Source organism: Erpetoichthys calabaricus, chromosome 12 (assembly GCF_900747795.2).
Source record: "Erpetoichthys calabaricus chromosome 12, fErpCal1.3, whole genome shotgun sequence".
Taxonomy (NCBI): domain Eukaryota; kingdom Metazoa; phylum Chordata; class Cladistia; order Polypteriformes; family Polypteridae; genus Erpetoichthys; species Erpetoichthys calabaricus.
Window position 1 is genome coordinate 33,721,105 of NC_041405.2, and position 19,353 is coordinate 33,740,457.

The window sequence follows — 19,353 nt, forward strand, 5'->3', positions numbered from 1 at the left end:
TCACAAATAGCCCTCACAGAAAGATGGCAGGGTCCAAAGCAGGATAGGATGCTCTGACTTTGCAGGGCACACACACTTCCTCCTATCCATTCAATCGTGTCAGACCCTTGGATACTCTGTAGGCCAGTCCTCACCATGTTTCCCTGTTTTCCACAGCTTCTTTCAGTTGCTTGATATTCATTTCTGTGGCATTCTTTATGGTATCCAGTGAACGGACACTTGGTCTCCCTTGCTTCCTTTTACCACTGACTATTCTGAGTAGCACCTCTTTTTCTAGTGAATTCACCATCATCATATGTCCAAAATAGATCAGTTTCTGTCTGGTGATCTTTCCTTCCTGGGGCAACTCTGGGTTTATATGATCAAGAACATCTTTGCTGATAATTCTAGCTGTCCATGGGATTCGTAGAAGTTTTCATAGACTGCAGGAAAATGGATGGATGTACTTATGGGGCAATTAAACATGTCTTTATTGTATAGCAGGGGTGCCCACACTTTTTCGGCTTGCAAGCCACTTTTAAAATGACCAGGTCCAAATGATCTACCTACATTAAAAATGGTATATAGCATATATATTGAGTATACTTTATACATAAAATATATGTTGTACCTTGCATAACTGAATAACCCTTATGGCACAATAACAATTCAATACATTTATGGTCTCTACAGTATTTAGCTTTAATAATCTTCATGTGGGAAAAGGCTGACTCGCATAAATAAGTAGAGCCGAATAATGCAGTCAAGGAGGCAGCACATTTCCTTGTGTTTGGGTACTTTTCCTCTGTGAGTAAGTTCTAAAACTGTCCATGAGCCCCAGACTTCAGTTGAATGTCATCCTGTAGTGTCAAAATCTCATCCTCCACTGTAGAGGAGCTTTAGGAGAAACAGTGTTGCAATTTTTGATGCGGGTGGATCACCCTCAACATCTTCCCTAAATGCAGCGTTTCTCAACCTTTAAGTATTTGCGACCCAAGTTTTCATAACAGTTTTAATTGCGCCCCCCCCTAACATTTTTTTGAAACCCTAATAAAATTTATTCCTATATTTTTTGCTGCCGATACACCACTACAAGTTTAAAATTTTCCTACGAATAGCGAAATTACACCACATATGGCAACATTCGCGCCCCCTTTTGCTTCGGTGTGTCTGCCTTTGCTTTTGAATTCAGCCGAGTGAAAAATGACGGCTGTCCGATTAACTGCGATTTTAGTTCCCTCTCCTTTTTCTTTTTCAAATCGCTTTTCGGAAGGAAGTCAGTTTCGTAGTTTTTATGAACAGTTCGAATGTGCCTTTCCACATTTTCCTTCTTTGGAATATCAATGATAGATTGACAGATCAGACAAACGCACTTCAATTGTGACATTGTGAGAAAAAAAATCATCTTTCAATTCCACATCCAGCCCATACCCCCCGAACAATTTTTTTTAAACCCATTCTTTAGTCAATATAAACTGGAAGGCTAACTAGATCACAGCCGGAGTTTTGCAGTAGCTCACGCGTTTGATCGTGCGTGCAGGATGACCCGTGTGTTAGAAGAAAAGAGATCTCAGACTGGCCGCCCTGTATGTCATCCATCCATCCATCCATTATCCAACCCGCTGAATCCGAACACAGGGTCACGGGGGTCTGCTGGAGCCAATCCCAGCCAACACAGGGCACAAGGCAGGAAACAATCCTGGGCAGGGTGCCAACCCACCGCAGGACACACACAAACACACCCACACACCAAGCACACACTAAGACCAATTTAGAATCACCAATCCACCTAACCTGCATGTCTTTGGACTGTGTGGAAACCGGAGTGCCCGGAGGAAACCCACGCAGACACGGGGAGAACATGCAAACTCCACGCAGGGAGGACCTGGGAAGCGAACCCGGGTCTCCTAACTACGAGGCAGCAGCGCTACCACTGCGCCACCGTGCCGCCCTATGATAGACTAACATTTAAAAAAAATTTTTTTTGAATGCAACGCGATCTACCTGCACTACCTTTGCGATCTACCGGTCGATCGTGATCTATGTATTAGGCACCTCTGTTGTATAGCATATGGCAACTGCTATAAAACTTTAGACAGGACCTGGACCATCAGCATTATTTGTGCAAAATATTTTAATGAAAAATTGGTAATGCTAAAAAAAACTTTCATCACTCTATCAACATGTAATTATAAATGTAATGAATTATTATTATTATTATTATGTGACAATAACACTTACTGTTCTCACATGTTGCTTAATGTCTTGTGGTAATCAACGGATTCTTTTAGTTCTCCCTTGATGGCTGAACATTGAAACCTCCCTCTAGTACTATAGAATATGCAATAAATGAACTACTGAGAATGCATATCTTAAGCAGACAAATTGCATCACTCACAGATGCAGACAAAGGCAATGTCTTATACCTTTGACCATTATCACCCAGAAAAGCCAGTTTTATGAGACATAAACACACATATGCCATGTGTGTGCAATGCTAAAATGGCATGCAGATTAAGGTAATTGCATTCTGTGAGCTAATTCTCAACAGTGTCACAACCAGCACTGCAGCTCTAGTCAGTTAAGAACATGGAGGGCAAACACATGTCATTTCAAGTGTAAAGCAGTCTACCCCTTTAACATGAATACTGTCAGTATCATGGTATTAGCAGTCTTCATCACTTGCTATCCCTACCATGTCTTTATTATTGCTGACACCAATTCAAGCACCAAACAGCTGTGGGGGGCTCCTATTTATTCTTTTTTTCCAAAAGTTTTCTCTTTCTCAAAATCCTCCTGAGGCTTGTCAATGAACATTTTTCCTTTACCTGATGAACGGGCTGTCCAGTCCATGAAAAGCTGTCTGCCAGCTGCTTCAATAGTTTCTTGCAACCCAGTAATGGGCACTAAATGATTTATAACCCCATAACATATGTTTAAAATTTATTGTCAGAGACCCCACAAAATTTAGATTTTCAGGCATTAAGGAAGACCAAATGGTTAATTATCCATATTTTTGGACCTTGCTCATGGGACGCAAGTCCAGCTTTTGCCAAATGGTCTGTTTGCCTTAAATAATCCAGGTCTCAGCTGCAGAAGCACAACCTTAACCTAGAATGCTTCTAAAATTGTTTTGTAACATCTTGCTTTTTTTTCTGGATGTCTAGTAACCTAAAATACATACTTTTGTCTTTTAGTAACATTGCACTAAAGATATTACTTTCTAAGTAAGTTCACTGCTTATTATGTTTCTAAAAATCAGATCTTATTTAATGCTTTGTTACAGAGAGCAATAAAGAGTTTTCCGGGAAACAGGGTTCCAGGTGTGGGTTAGCTGACAAATGTCATTTTAATCAGTGAATGATATACCTTTTTGTCTCTAGGGACACACTGTTATATAAATTGAGGAAACGTTCAAAACAAACTGGTTAAAGTATCCGTTATTAAAGAAACTCAATCTAAGGTGGCCTATTCAGAGACACATCATGTTTAATTTCTGTGGCCTGCTCCTTGAGCATAACAGGTTTCTCTTTTTTTTTAATGTGAGAATCTGAAGGTTAAATTTGGAAAGTGGATGTCTAAGGGTTCTGAGATTGTCTAAGGGCGCTTTGTTTTAAAAGCACTGATACAGTTACTGGATACTTCCCGTGGCTATGTTGCAGTTTAAAACTAAGACTTTCACAGAAAATAGTGCAGAAATATTAGGAAAGTAGCTTCAAAATCACTGGCTTGTTAAAAAGTGTGGCTAAAAGATTATATATAAGGCAAAAGTTATTCAAACAATGAAAATATGCAGATCTCTGAACGTTTCAATACCAGTTATTTTTCCACATAATACAGTATGTTAAATATAGTATAATTCAGGGATGATGAAAATATAATTGAGAATAACATCCAAGCCTTCAACTATTTCCTGCACTGGTATCTATATACATAAAAGTCAAATACCACTGAGTCACTCATCACAAAATCTCCCAAATCATGAGGACCTGGGACTTGAAATTTGTTATGTAGTTAACCCTTGGCCCATAGGTGCTCGCTGAGAAACGGTTTTAAAAATTTTGTGGTCCAAGCGCATTCTGTTTGTATGTCTGTCTGCTTTTCACAAGAGGATTACTTAACGGATTTAGATCTGGTTGTTTTCTATAATTTGCTTGAACTTTTAAGTTGATTTTGCGACTTCTCTCATCGTGCCAAGTACCATAGTTCGCTGGCGGCACCGATGTGTTTATACAAATCCTACAGAGTGGCTGTGGGCCGAGAGCAGGGGGGTGAGGCCTTCCTCATTCATACGGCAGCCTCTGTTCGAGTTGGTCTACGTCTCGCCACGTGTTGCAGTGCACCTTATCTCCGCTTAGCTAGCTATACCTGTTTGTTCAGCAGACATTATCATCTACAGATTGTTAAGGAGTAACGTTTGACATTTTTGAGAGAGAGATCAGAGCTCCATGTGTTTTAGTGGGTAGCTGCAGATTGCCAGAGATATCACGGCCATGTGCTTTTCTCCCCACGCGGGGAACTCTTTCCCGTCAGAGCTGAACACGATCAGATACAGTGCCAACGTCTATAGATTTTTAAAGCTTGTCTTGTTTCATTACTATGTGGGTGAAGTCACAGGGTACAGCTAGTCATATTATAAGTGAGAGTTGAATTACTGGATTTCATCTATGTTGACTTAAGTTCATTGTAGTTGTTTCACGCATATGGAGGAAGTGATGCAGGGTTTCTTTTCTATAGTCATCCATAAGTTCATAAACTCACTGAGCAAATTATTAGGCACTCTGTACTAATACTGGGTTTGGCTTCCTTTTGCTCTGAAAAACAACCTCAATTTCACATAGCATGAATTCTATAAGATGATGGAAACATTCCTTTGAGAGTCTGGTACATGTTGACATGATTGCATCATACATTTTCTATAGATTTGTCAGTGCCACACTAATGCTGCAAATCTGCTGTTCTACCACATCCCAAAGGTGTTTGGTTGGATTCAGATCCAGTGACTGGGAAGGCCTCTGAAGAATTCTAAACTCATTGTTATGTTCGTGAAACCAGTTTGAGGTGACTATTGCTACGTGACATGATGTATTATCATGCTGGAAGTAGCTATTAGAAGAGGGATAAGAGAAACACATGGTCTATAACAATACTAAAATAGACGTTGACCTTCAAGTAATGATCAATTGCTACTAAATTGCTCAAAGTGTACGAGGAAAGCATTCTCAACACCATTAAACCATCAGCAGCCTAGATTGGTGACATAATGCATGGATTCATGCAGATGGTGCCAAATTCTGATCCTGCAATCTGAATGCCACAGCAGACCAGTATCCAGCTGTCCAGTTTTGATGAGCCTGTGCCTCAGGCTTCTGTTCTTGGCTTACTTGAATTGAATCCATTGTGGTCATCTCTTCTTCTGAGATGCTTTTCTGTTTGCCACAGTTGTACAGAGTGGTGCTTTGACTTACTGAAGCCTTTCTTTCACCTCAAACCAGTCTGACCATTCTCTTCTGAGCTCTCTTATTATTTTCATCTGCAGAGCTGCTGTTCACTGGATGTTTTGTTTTTGTGTTTTGTCATCATTCTGGGTAAACTCTATAGACTGTTGTGGATGAAAATCAGAGGAAATCAGCAGTTATAGAAATATTCAAACCAGCCCGTCTAGCAACAACAATCATGCCCTGTCAAGATCATCAAGACCACCTTTATTTCCGATTCTGGTGTCTGATGAGAACATTATTTGAAGCTCCTGACCTACTGTATATCTGCATGACTTTATGCATTGCGCTGCTGCCACATGATTGGCCAATTAGATAATTGCAGTGAGTGAACATTCACAACTCAGTAGTAGAACTTAAAATTGGTTAGTGTGGCGTTTCTCTTTGCTTTGTATCTTTAACATTTTATTTTTGGATTATTTCTATTCCAAGATGAAAAAAGAAAAAGATAAAAATTAAGATAGAATATTAATTTTAATAATGTAAATTCTCCTGGGCAAAGGTTATATTAAGTTAGTTAATGAGGTCTTGTTTAATAAATTTGATATGGTCATTAAGGTTGACTTTTAATAGATCGTTAAGCATAGTATAATTAAAACTCATGAATATGTGAATTATCATGAGACAGTTAAACAGAAGAAATCAGATTTAAGCTTATATTCAGGGTCCTTTATAGAAATAATGTACATTTACACTGATTAACCTTAAACACTACAGTTTAGTAAAATGAATTCAATACATGTAGCACGTGTGAATGTAACATTGAATTAAAGTACCATTTCATCAGCAGAAAGACATTGTTTGTGTTCATATTTTTCTTTTCTAATGCCCAGGTCTTCTCATTGCTTATTCAGGTAAATGTGGAGAGGTTCAAGTTCAATAGGAAATAAAGTTAAGAATAACTCTTGCCCTGCGGTGGGTTGGCACCCTGCCCGGGATTGGTTCCCTGCCTTGCGCCCTGTGTTGGCTGGGATAGGCTCCAGCAGACCCCCGTGACCCTGTGTTTGGATTCAGCGGGTTGGAAAATGGATGGATGGATGGATGGATAACTCTTGCCTGCTTCTCTTCCTATTGTACTACACCCTATTCCCCACCTTTCCGCCATCATGCCTCCCCTAACAAGACATTGACTCAGCACAAAAGTTTCTCTGTTTTTCTAACACACCCCATTGTGAAATGCCAGAAGAAGCATAATCTCAAAGCATATTCGCATGTGTCTTTTATTGTCCCCTCTCATCTGTGCCTCTGGGGCTAAGCAATTGGTAGATTGCCGGTTCGAATCCCGTAAATGCTAAAAGTGATTCAACTCTTTTGAGCCCTTGAGCAAGACCCTTAACCAGCATTTGCTGCCGTTCTGGGTATGACATTAACCTGCTTCCAGTCCTAAAAGCAGGTCCTCCAACTTGCAGGGAAAACTCAGGGGTTGCTGGCAGGATTGGCACTCCAGCCAATGTAAAAAAAAAAAAACTCACGCTGTTCCATTCCATTCAAACTAGTGTGGTGCTGAGGTGTCACTCACCTGTTGTCCTGGCTGTTCTGGGGTCCAATTTTGGGCTCCTGACGTGGTTTGTCATGTGGTGGGTGCAGCAACATGCTGTATCAGTGCCTGCTCCTAACATCTCTCATCTGATGAGTCAAATCAGACTCTGTCACAGCTTGGCAGTCCTTAGCTCTGCTGTATGTGAAGCAGTTGAAAGCTAATTTATTTGTATTATAGCAGTGTGCACTTTAGTTCCAGTGTTTGTATGGCTGTCTTAATTATTTATGTTATGCTGATTTAGCTTAATGCCCAGTCTTTAAAGTAAATATTTTATTGCCATATCTATGTTAGTTACATGGAATTTACTAGTAAATAAAACCTCAATTCTAACATGCAACGTAAGGATAATAGTAGCGGCCATGTGTATTTAGTTACTAAATGGGCATTGTTTTCTTTTATAGTGAAAGGAGTACACACTGACTTCATTCTAAGATCATTTTATGTGAATGAAAGCTAATTAGCGATTTGTTTCAGTTACAAATGGAAAATAACTTCCTTGGAATTGATAACACCTTTTTATTTAGCTGACGCCTGTCTTAATTCTTTAAAATATTGTTTTTTCCTCCCGTCCTGTAGATTACTATTGAAGGTAACCACGGCACCCTTCTGTTTTTATGAGCAGGTTGGAAAATGGGAAAACCGCACCCTTTCGATGAAATACCACGTTTGGCCACGGTTTGACCTGTTTTCTGATGCAGAAGAGAGGGAAGATGACCACCTGAGCATCGCCACCTTGGAAGAAGCTCCCTTTGTTATTGTTGAAAACGTGGATCCCCTCAGTGGGACATGTATGCGCAATACTGTGCCCTGCAGAAAACAGAGGAAATCGTGAGTCTGGCTGTTTGAAAGTGTGTGTTGTTTGAATTCTTTGTGCCTTAAAATAAGAGATAATACAGGAGTTAGGGCACCATAACAGTGGAGTGGTGGCTCTGAGGCTAGGGATCTGCACTGGCAATTGGAAGGTTGCCAGTTCGAATCCCGTAAATGCCTAAAGGGACTCTGCTCTGTTGGGCCCTTGAGCAAGGCCCTTAACCTGCAATTGCTGAACACTTTGAGTAGTGAGAAAAGCGCTATATAAAGGCAAAGAATTATTATTATAACCTGTAGACAAGACCTCATGGGTCAGAGCGTAGGTAAAAAGTACATTTATATATTATTATACATTTATATTATATTTGTTATCAGCATTCTCTCACTAAATGTGCAGAATATTTCTACATTCGATCTTACACTTAAGTAAGTCTCAATATAGCCATGTATTAAAACCTTTGAGTGATATCTTCCTCCATTCAGAGTATGACAGAGTTGAGGCAATTTGCTACTAAAATTTTCTTTTCAGGGAATATACGAGGGTAAGTCAATAATTACCTGCACTTTTGTGGTAACTTTGTTTTAGTTGGCTGTGTATGAACATGAAGAACATGGTGGGTCTGTGTTCACAGTGGTGAAATTTCTCTTGTTGTTTTCTAGGAGTAAACATTGCAGTTCTTTCACAAAACAAGAGGAGCAAGCAGTAATCCACATTTTATGACCTGAAGGTGCACCAGGGTCCAAAATCCATAGAAGACTTTCTACACAATATGAAAGGCAGTGTTTTACCACTCTGGAGTGTTTACAGAAGGGCTGAAAAGTTCAAAAATGGTTAGACAAGTGTTAAGCATGAAGAAGGAGTGGGATGTCCCAAATGCAACATTGAGCAAGTCTGTAACACAATTCTGACAAACCAACAAGGATTTCAGCTCCTGCTATACTGTACCTTCATCCCATAAAAAGCCAATCGCTGCTTGCTGCTCTTGTTTGGTGCAAATGCAGAATGGAAATGCTGTGTTTACTTCAAGGTCGAAAACTTTATCACGGTGACCAGAAACACTGCCTTTTAGTAGTACCAGTACCAGTAATTATTGACTTATGCTGCATAATTTTATTTGCATGTGACTTGCCTTTATGTGTATGCAACTTTTCCTGTCAAAACATTGAAAGACTACAACACAACTTGCCCTCTTTGCTTCCTGCTCAGTGGATTGAGTCCCATTCTGAGAAGAGGGTGCTATTTCACTTCTAGCAACACTATTTGTAGAGTTAGAATAATTTCCCATATTAAAACTTTATAAGGTATTACATGAAATTTTGAGGTTTAATTTAATAAAGTGTAAGATTACATTTTGAGTTTTATTTCCCTATTATGTTAAAATGAAGCTTTATACAACAGAGGTAAGAACAGTGATAGTTGTTTATTATGGAGGCAAATGATCCAAAAAGGATCTACAAGAGGGCACTGTGGCCTGGTGTTCACGGTATGTCCTCGATACTAGAAGTGACTTCAGTGCCACTTTACTGCATAAATGGCTAATCTTGGCTATAATTTCACCTTAATTTTGGAAGGTGGGCAAAGCTCAAACAAATGATCATTTTAGTGCACTATTTAATTTAGAGAATACGTAGAGGAGGTAAAGTTGTTTCTCACGCTTTTGTGACAGATAAAGGACAAACCACCTCAGCTGGCAGACATGTGAAAACGGTCAGGCAGTTGAACTAAATGAAGCAGAAAGGATTTTTTGTGTACTTTGTTTGTTCTGTACTTTCTGTTTAGTCCTTGTCATTGTCCTACCTTTCCGTGCTTTTCCAAAGAGAGCTGTTTATTTCTTATTTATTTCAGATTCATTGCACATCCTTTCTTCTAGCTTAGTGTACAAATATGCAGACAGATATATTCTTGTCATATTATGTTTAAGGGTTTGATTTTTGGCGCTTTAAATTATAAACACCTTATATGCTGTCCAGTGAATTACACATTTTCCCTTCAGACTTTACTTTTTGTTCATCTCTCAAAGCGTGCATTGATTCCCATACTCTCTGCTTTGTCTACACTTTCATTTTTTTCTACAGAAATTCAACAGATGAGACACCTGTTTACACCAAACTCTGCTGCAAAGGTTTCTGCATTGACATCCTCAAAAAGATTGCCAAGCAAGTCAAGTTCACATATGACCTCTATTTGGTGACTAATGGCAAGCATGGCAAAAAAATCAATGGCACATGGAATGGGATGGTTGGAGAGGTACACCTTTTTTTTTGTTGTTTTTCTTGGTGTATTGGTTGTTTTTTTATGTGCTTTAGGACACTAAAATACATATGTAATCGTGGTATATGCATTGTTATCTGACTTAATAATTACTACACTTCTCAGATTTATCAGACAGTGTATTATGTAGTAAATGTGCAGTAAATATAAAATGGTAAGGGCTGTGTTTCATTCTGTCATATGATTTCAGTGGACCACTAAGGTTACAACTTTGATCTTAATCTTTACGGAAAGCTTATAACATGCTACATGTTGGCGAAGCAAAACAAAATGCGGATAACTGCAACATCTGTTGAGATATTGAGGTGGAAAACTTTATTGTGAAACTGAATGAGAAGGTGATACAGCAGAAAGAAAAAGAAGAGCAGTAACATCTTCTCAGTGTGAGGCAGATTGCAGAAGCCAAAAGAAAAAGAATGGCAGCTCCGATATCTACTAAGTGTCAAGAACATGCAGCATGCCAACCTCGCTGATATTCAGAATGGGAACTACTGGGGTTGATCTTAGGAGAACCAAAATCTTTGTGCTTGTAGTACTAAAATTTTTTTTTTGAAAGTTGAATTACAACAGTTTCTTTAAACATGCAACCTTTGGGATTTTTCATAAATGTGTACATCATAAATATATATATATATATACAATGTTTTATTTTACATTTTACAATTTTGAACATTTTCAGTTTCAAATTTATATTTCCTGTTGTACATCAATATTTATAAGCATTCCATAATACCATTTTTTCCTTCTAGAAGGAGTTCTCCATATGTTGTATATATTTTATTTGAAATAAGAGTTATCTGGACTGACAGCACAGAGCAGCCGTCATTTTGAATGGGGATGGAATCAGAAGATGGATTGTAAAAAGTAACTAGACAAGGACAAATCTGTAAGACAAGATTTAGTAAACATAGTCTAATAAATGAGACAAAAATCATAAGTAGCAAGAATGTCAGAAACCAAAAATAGTGACTAGAGCTAAAACCAAAACAGTAGATGTAAGTCTTATTCGAGGAGCAGGAGCGGAATGGGTCTTAAAACCAGCCCGGGCATCCTTCAATGATTGAAGTGACGAGGTCGACCCACTCTGCCCATTATTCATTATGATTTTCTTAAAATTTGTGATGAGTATGCGGCTCGCTACTTGCTATGAGCCTATGATATGAACCGTATCTAAACTGTTGCCAAACTTAATCTGTACACTGTTGTTTAGACACAACTTAAAATTTTAGGACATGCTTAGAAATAAAATTTAATGAAAGATAAAATTTTAGTAACACGGTTTACACTTTATTAGAGTTCATGTCAAATGTTAATGTCATGTTAGGTACCGAATCCATTTCTTCATCCCCTTGTTCGCTGACTTCACCAGGCCCGTCTGACCGGGTGCTGGTATTAGTACCTTTGAACAGATCCACAAGGTTTCTGCACTTTGAAGCACTTTCTGCCAATTTCTTTTTCTTTTGATCACATTCATTCTGAGCTCCGCCTTTTCTTCTTGTCTGTTTTGCTTCATCCATTTGGCAACAGACGCTGAATGGCTGAAATGAACGACAATGATATGAGGTCAACCAAGCACAAGGTCATGAGTGGGTTTTAATAGAACTTTACTTAATTCAATGTCAAATAATTGCCCATATAGGCGGTTCTGTGGCCTAAAGCAAAGTAAGTGATTACAGGTATGAAACAATTATTTTCAACTCGATAATCAAACTGCTCATTTACCATGGAATAAATTATAACCGAGGTTATAATGAAAACCTCACATGATTGAAATGTTCCATTAACTTAACAATAAACTATAAAAGTTCCGTCCTAATATGAAAAATTCCTATCCTGTGCTTTATAACTTTATTTCATCATACGATATATTATATAGGACAATATAAATTACAGTACCGGACAGATAATGTTTAGTAGTTTAGAAAATTAATTTTAATGTCAAACAGTAACCAGTACATAAAATTTATTTCATGAAACGGCCGGCCCTAATGGCCAGTCCGCCCCTTTCGAAGAGCAAAAAAAGAGTTCAAAACCAAGAGATTCTTTTAAATGCTTAAACAGAATTGCTAAGCATTAGGGTTTAGCCACAAACTTGGACAAAATATCCATACTGTTGGTTTATAAGAAGAAATCACCTGGCATCCCATGTACGTGCATCTACTGTAACTATTGTGGCACACATTATGAAAAATGCTTATGATTCAAAAAACCAATGCGATGACCAGATTTCTTGACGTTCGAATCTCCCAAAACAAACTTTAGAAAATGAATTGTAAAAAAGAAACAAAAAAATAAACAAATGAAACATCTGATAAATTTCACTATTTTCCTTGCTCATTTTCACAATTACCTTTGCTTATTTTCAAATTTTTAATTTGCTCTTGAGATAAATTTTCTTCAAGTAAGTTTAGAAATCCTTCTTATCCACCAAAACTGCTTTTCAGGTTTTCAATTTCAGATAAGTTTTCTACCTGCAAGCAACAACATTAAGTGCTTTGAATTTTGTAGTGACATGAAATTATGATAATGTAATATCTTTCAGTGATGTTAATAAATGATTTAAAAACATGACCACAATGTTTTCCACAAAGCAAGCCGTACCTACATCCTAGATTAAAGTCTGGAACTGAAAAATTAGAAATTCTCTTATGGCAGTGGACTGTGAGTGAAAAATTAAACTCATGGAATGAATATCCGTTTTTTGCACAGTTGTTTAAATTTTATATTAAAAAAGTTACACCAGACCAAGACTGAATTGAGGGGTCAAGCTGAGCAGGATTCTAGCTTGGTTACTTACAGCATATAAATAGTGAATTCACTTTTGTACCCTTCATCCTAAACTGAAGCTTATCTTTTAAGTTATCTCTTAAGGAAAAACAACTTATAGCTCTTCCTCACAGTAGGGATTAATTTAAGAATTTAGATAATTCTGTAAATTCCTACAAAATTAATTTGGAATTAATACTTCTGTGGGATTGTGGAAATTTCTTTTTTGTACACAGGTGGTATTTAAGCGAGCACAGATGGCAGTAGGCTCCTTGACAATCAATGAGGAAAGATCGGAGGTCATCGATTTTTCTGTTCCCTTCATTGAGACCGGGATCAGTGTGATGGTGTCACGGAGCAACGGAACAGTTTCTCCGTCTGCTTTTTTGGGTAACAGTGTTTTCTTTAAAATGATTTGCAGATCTGTAAATGTTCAAGACTGAAATGATTGGGTTCTGTGTGTCTCATTAATAATGAGTCAGACCAAATGTCATGATGATAAACTATTTTAGAGCTGCTATATATATTAATGTGGAAGGTGTGAATTAAATTTTATTTTTATGTCAGTGAAAGGCCACATCAATTTAAATAAACAAAGAATTGCTGGATTGTCACATTTATGCTGCTTAAACAGAGACTCAGGTTCATTTGTGTAAGAACTAAACGCATACTCATAACTTTAAAAGCCTCATCAATGAATGTTGTCCTGTTATACTCTTCTTTAACTCAATGATGCACTAAGTATTACATTTTAACATTAATAACTGAAAGCCCTTTGTCATATGCATATGCATAAGTTTTCACAATATACCACTTTCTGATTGCTTTTTAAAATTGTTAAAATGCCAAGTTAATCATGATTTACTGATGTCTCAATAACTACTCCTTTGAGTTTTACTGCTGAAAAAAGGAGCAGAGTGTAATATTTAGAGAACAAGAAGGACCACTTGCAGATTGTCCCATTTTCATTATATACAAATGAGTGTGCTAGCAGTGCTTCATATGTTCTGTGAAATTATTAGACTCAACACACTCAAAAAGATTTGGGGCAGCCACCTGTATAATATCCCTGGCTACAAAAAGGGTCTGAAAGTAGCACTGATGTGCATGGATTGGAATCCATAGCTGAACTGACTATGGTTGGAGAAGATGGCGGTTTCAACTGTCGAGACAGGAAGTGGCATAGTGAACCCGGAAGAGACGTGCTTCTGGGGTCGGAACTGGAAGTGACCTGTTTCTGAGTGCCGGGACTGGAAGTGACATCTTCAGAGTTGGATCAGACAGATTTTCTCATTTTTTGTCTGCAGAGACAACAGAAGAATATTTAGTGCACCCCACCACGCCCTGGCCTGGCATTGAATTACCCTCACTCGGTCCATACAGCTCCCTCCTATTCACACGTGTGTGACAGTTCATTCCTTGTTCTTAAAAATGTATTATCTTAGGGAAGGCTGATGTTCCATAAACATTCTGCCGTGGCTTTACAATGTCAGTCAGTCAGTCAGTCAGTCAGTCAGTCAGTCAGTCAGTCAGTCATTGTCCAACCCGAATGTTCTTCACAATAATACACACTTACAGCTCTACTCTCAGGGCCCTTTTACACTGCTTTTAAATTGTACTAATTGCCTCTATGATGGCATACCGTTGTCTCAAATTATTTATTCTGCTGGTTAAAAATTACCCTTTTGAGTGAACAAAGTTATTATACATATTTTTCTTTTTCTTTCAATCAAAACATTTCCTCAAAAATACAAAGAGTTTTCTTTAATACAAAGTCTAGATACATTTTAACTAAAGAAAGAGTTCATAGTAAAAATGACATATGAATTACCTATATTGTGTTGGGAGTTTATAAACTTTCAAAGAGCACTAGACGAATAGAATCCAGAGGCGTAGCTAGGGTTTTCAGCGCCCGGGGACAACTGAAGATTTCGCGCCCCCTCCTGTTTGCCAAAATGCAATGGGGAACATCAATTCGGCGCCCCCTGGATGCTGCGCCTGGGGACAGATGTCCCCCCTTGCCCCCCCCAGCTACGCCACTGATAGAAACAAATGCAATTGCAGTAGCAAATGGCTGACATCAGATGCAAAACAGCCCAGCATTCTATGATATGAGCTACACTCACTTCCTTCTTGACAGTTCATTGAAATAACTGATTCTGAATCTTTTATTAAGAGTCCATTATGTGTTTTTCTCTGTTTGAATCCAGAACCTTTCAGCGCAGATGTATGGGTCATGATGTTTGTGATGTTACTCATCGTCTCAGCAGTGGCCGTCTTCGTTTTTGAGTATTTCAGCCCTGTGGGCTACAACCGATGCCTTGCTGATGGACGTGGTAAGAACAACACTCACATTCACTGTGCCTGTTAAACTTTCAAATTAAATACCTGTGGAAGATAATGGTGTGGTCATGCAGAAATTCTCTTTTTCATGTGTAATGTGGTGCAGGGTTTAAGGTGTTTAACTTGAAACTGTAAGGTTGCTGGTGCAGTCTCTGCCTTCAGCTTACTTCACTCTACGTAAGCCATTTAATCTGCCCTGCTCCAGAAGGAAACTGTTTGCAATTAATCCTGAACTTGTGAATTTCTATAGATACATATAGAGGAAAAAGAAGTTGTTTTATTTTACCTCATCCATTGTTATTTGAATTAAAAGAAACAAGGCCTGCAAACCAATCACATGTGTAATTTAGAAAAACTGACATTAAACATTTGTGATTTTATTATTGTATACACAAAATATAATACAATACATTATGTTTAAAAATACTGCTCAAAAAATTAAAGGAACACTTTTTAATCCGAGTATAGCATCAAGTCAATGAAACTTCTGGGCTATTGATCTGGTCAGTTAAGTAGCAGAGGGACTTGTTAATCAGTGTCAGCTGCTTTGGTGCACTAGAGGGGCAACAATGAGACAACCCCCAAAACAGGAATGAATAGTTTAACAGGTGGAGGCCACTGACATTTTTCCCTCCTCATCTGTTTTTTTGCTAGTTTTGCATTTGGCTACGATCAGTGTCACTACTGGTAGCATGAGGCGATACCTGGACCCTACAGAGGTTGCACAGGTAGTTCAACTTCTCCAGGATGGCACATCAATACGTGCTATTGCCAGACGGTGTGTTGTGTCTCCCAGCACAGTCTCAAGGGCATGGAGGAGATTCCAGGAGACAGGCAGTTACTGTAGGAGAGCTGGACGGGACCATAGAAGGTCCTTAACCCATCAGCAGGATCGGTATCTGCTCCTTTCGGCAAGGAAGAACAGGATGAGCACTGCCAGAGCCTACAAAATGACCTCCAGCAGGCCACTGGTGTGAATGTCTCTGACCAAACAATCAGAAACAGACTTCATGAGGGTGGCCTGAGGGCCCGATGTCCTGTAGTGGCCCCTGTGCTCACTGCCTGGCACCGTGGAGCTCGATTGGCATTTGCCATAGAATACCAGAATTGGCAGTTCCACCACTGGCGCCCTGTGCTTTTCACAGATGAGAGCAGGTTCACCCTGAACACATGTGACAGATGAGAAAGGGTCTGGAGAAGCCGTGGAGAATGTTATGCTTCCTGTAACATCGTTCAGCATGACCAGTTTGGTGGTGGGTCAGTGATGGTCTGGAGGGGCATATCTATGGAGGGAGACATCGACCTCTACAGGCTAGACAACGGCACCTTGACTGCCATTAGGCATTGGGATGAAATCCTTGGACCCATTGTCAGACCCCATACTGGTGCAGTGGACCCTGGGTTCCTCCTGGTGCACGACAATGTCCGGCCTCATGTGGCGAGAGTATGCAGGCCATTCCTGGAGGATGAAGGAATTGATACTATCAACTGGCCCCCCTGCTCACCTGACCTAAATCCAATAGAACACCTCTGTGACATTATGTTTCGGTCCATTTGACGCCACCAGGTTGCTCCTCAGACTGTCCAGGAGCTCATTGATGCCCTGGTCCAGATCTGGGAGGAGATCCCCCAGGACACCATCTGTCAAATCATTAGGAGCATGCCTCGATGTTGTCAGGCATGCATAGAAGCACTTGGGGGGGGGGGGGGCATACAAAATACTGAGTTTGATTTGGAGTTGCTGCTCGGCAAAATGGACTAGCCTGCCGCATCATTTTTTCGGGGTGTCTTTGAATTCAGCCCTCTGTAGGTTGATCATTTTCATCTCCATCAAACGATGTGGCATCCTTTCGTACCTAACACATTACTCATTCCATATCAGTAGAGATATCCAGCAGGATTATTTTTCCCTTTGAGATCTGATGTGTTTTCAAAACGTTCCATTAATTTTTTGAGCAGTTTATATGTTTAAACATTTAGTATGTTAAATGTATATGTCTACTTTATTAAATGTATATATTTACTACATTGAATGCCTAGAGTATAGCCCTTCTGTTAGTTTGTGTATAAATGATTTCAGAATTAGAAATTAAAACTTTAAGCTATATAAAAGATCAATTAATTCCCTTTTAAGTTAAATTAAGTAATGTTTTAATTAAACTAAAATAATTATTTTGCCTGTTATAAAAATCATATTTTTTTCTCCTTTTGATGGTTCTATTTATTGTTATATTGTTTAGTAATGGATAATAGTAAGAGATCAGGCTCTTACAAGGCCAACCACAACAACATCTTCATGCTGAGGTAAATAACTTTGGCAGTCGTCCCGAGAGCTTGTAAATCCATATAAGCAAGGGAGGATACGCAAAATCCAAATAAAATGCACTCCACCCCAATTTCCTTAATGAGTCCCAAATGAAATGTGCTAGGGACATTATTTGTTGAATCATTTTGTTCCCCAAATCCTTAAATGTGCATGTAGGATCAAATATTTCTGGGTTAGGTTCTATGTCATCTTGATTTTGTAATAAAATAAGCAGGTTAAGAAAATACGTGAATACATAATCATCATAAATGAAAATTATTAAGCTACGTGTATAATAAATAAACCAAAAGCATCGTAAAAAATACAGTCTATGTGAAAAAATCTTCATGGATGCAGTAGTGTTTCTACATATGATTCATAAGAAAACCTGAATATCTCTAAACCCATATGCTGTGTTCACAAAAGACAACTGCTAAATGAGACCTTTTTGAAGATAAAGTCATACTATATTGTAACAGTGTCTACTTATAGCTAAACATTTCTTCCATTCAAAGCATTGCATTTGTTATTTTTTTGTTTTATATTATTTTTTTTTTGGTCAGCAAATTGCCTAGTAGCTCTAAAAAATGTTTAGACCTGTGTAGTGCTATGCCTGCCCAATATCACAGCGCATCACTTTTTCCACATTTTGTTATGTTACAGCCTTATTCCAAAATGGATTAAATTCATTTTATTCCTCAGAATTCTACACACAACACCCCATAATGACAACATGAAAAATGTTTACTTGAGATTTTTGCAAATTTATTAAAAATAAAAAAATTGAGAAAGCACATGTACATAAGTATTCACAGCCTTTCCCATGAAGCTCAAAATTGAGCTCAGGTGCATCCTGTTTCCCCTGATCATCCTTGAGATGTTTCTGCAGCTTAATTGGAGTCCACCTGTGGTAAATTCAGTTGGTTGGACATGATTTGGAAAGGCACACACCTGTCTATATAAGGTCCCAGTTCATGTCAGAGCACAAACCAAGCATGAAGTCAAAGGAATTGTCTGTAGACCTCCGAGACAGGATTGTCTCGAGGCACAAATCTGGGGAAGGTTACAGAAAAATTTCTGCTGCTTTGAAGGTCCCAATGAGCACAGTGGCCTCCATCATCCGTAAGTGGAAGAAGTTCAAAACCACCAGGACCCTTCCTAGAGCTGGCCCGCCATCTAAACTGAGCGATCGGGAGAGAAGGACCTTAGTCAAGGAGGTGACCAAGAACCCGGTGGTCACTCTGTCAGAGCTCCAGAGGTCCTCTGTGGAGAGAGGAGAACCTTCCAGAAGGACAGCCATCTCTGCAGCAATCCACCAATCAGACCTGTATGGTAGAGTGGCCAGACGGAAGCAACTCCTTAGTAAAAGGCACATGGCAGCCCGCCTGGAGTTTGCCAAAAGGCACCTAAAGAACTCTCAGACCATGAGAAAGAAAATTCTCTGGTCTGCTGAGACAAAGATTGAACTCTTTGGTGTGAATGCCAGGCGTCATGTTTGGAGGAAACCAGGCACCGCTCATCACCAGGCCAATACCATTCCTACAGTGAAGCATGGTGGTGGCAGCATCATGCTGTGGGGATGTTTTTCAGCGGCAGGAACTGGGAGACTAGTCAGGATAAAGGAAAGATGACTGCAGCAATGTACAGAGACATCCTGGATGAAAACCTGCTCCAGAGCGCACTTGACCTCAGACTGGGGTGACAGTTCATCTTTCAGCAGGACAACGACCCTAAGCACACAGCCAAGATATCAAAAGAGTGGCTTCAGGACAACTCTGTGAATGTCCTTGAGTGGCCCAGCCAGAGCCCAGACTTGAATCCGATTGAACATCTCTGGAGA

The 19,353-nt window shown here is 39.1% G+C and overlaps 1 protein-coding gene across 1 annotated transcript in view; it reads left to right on the forward strand.

The window, feature by feature from the left end:
- Positions 1–19,353, forward strand: part of LOC114662063 (glutamate receptor ionotropic, NMDA 2B-like) — a 666,325-nt gene that overhangs the window by 553,406 nt on the left and 93,566 nt on the right. Inside the window, exons 6-9 of the mRNA XM_051934405.1 lie at positions 7,640–7,845; positions 9,904–10,075; positions 13,102–13,255; positions 15,076–15,201. Of these exons, the coding sequence (XP_051790365.1) occupies positions 7,640–7,845; positions 9,904–10,075; positions 13,102–13,255; positions 15,076–15,201 (658 nt within the window). The remainder of the gene's footprint in view (positions 1–7,639; positions 7,846–9,903; positions 10,076–13,101; positions 13,256–15,075; positions 15,202–19,353) is intronic.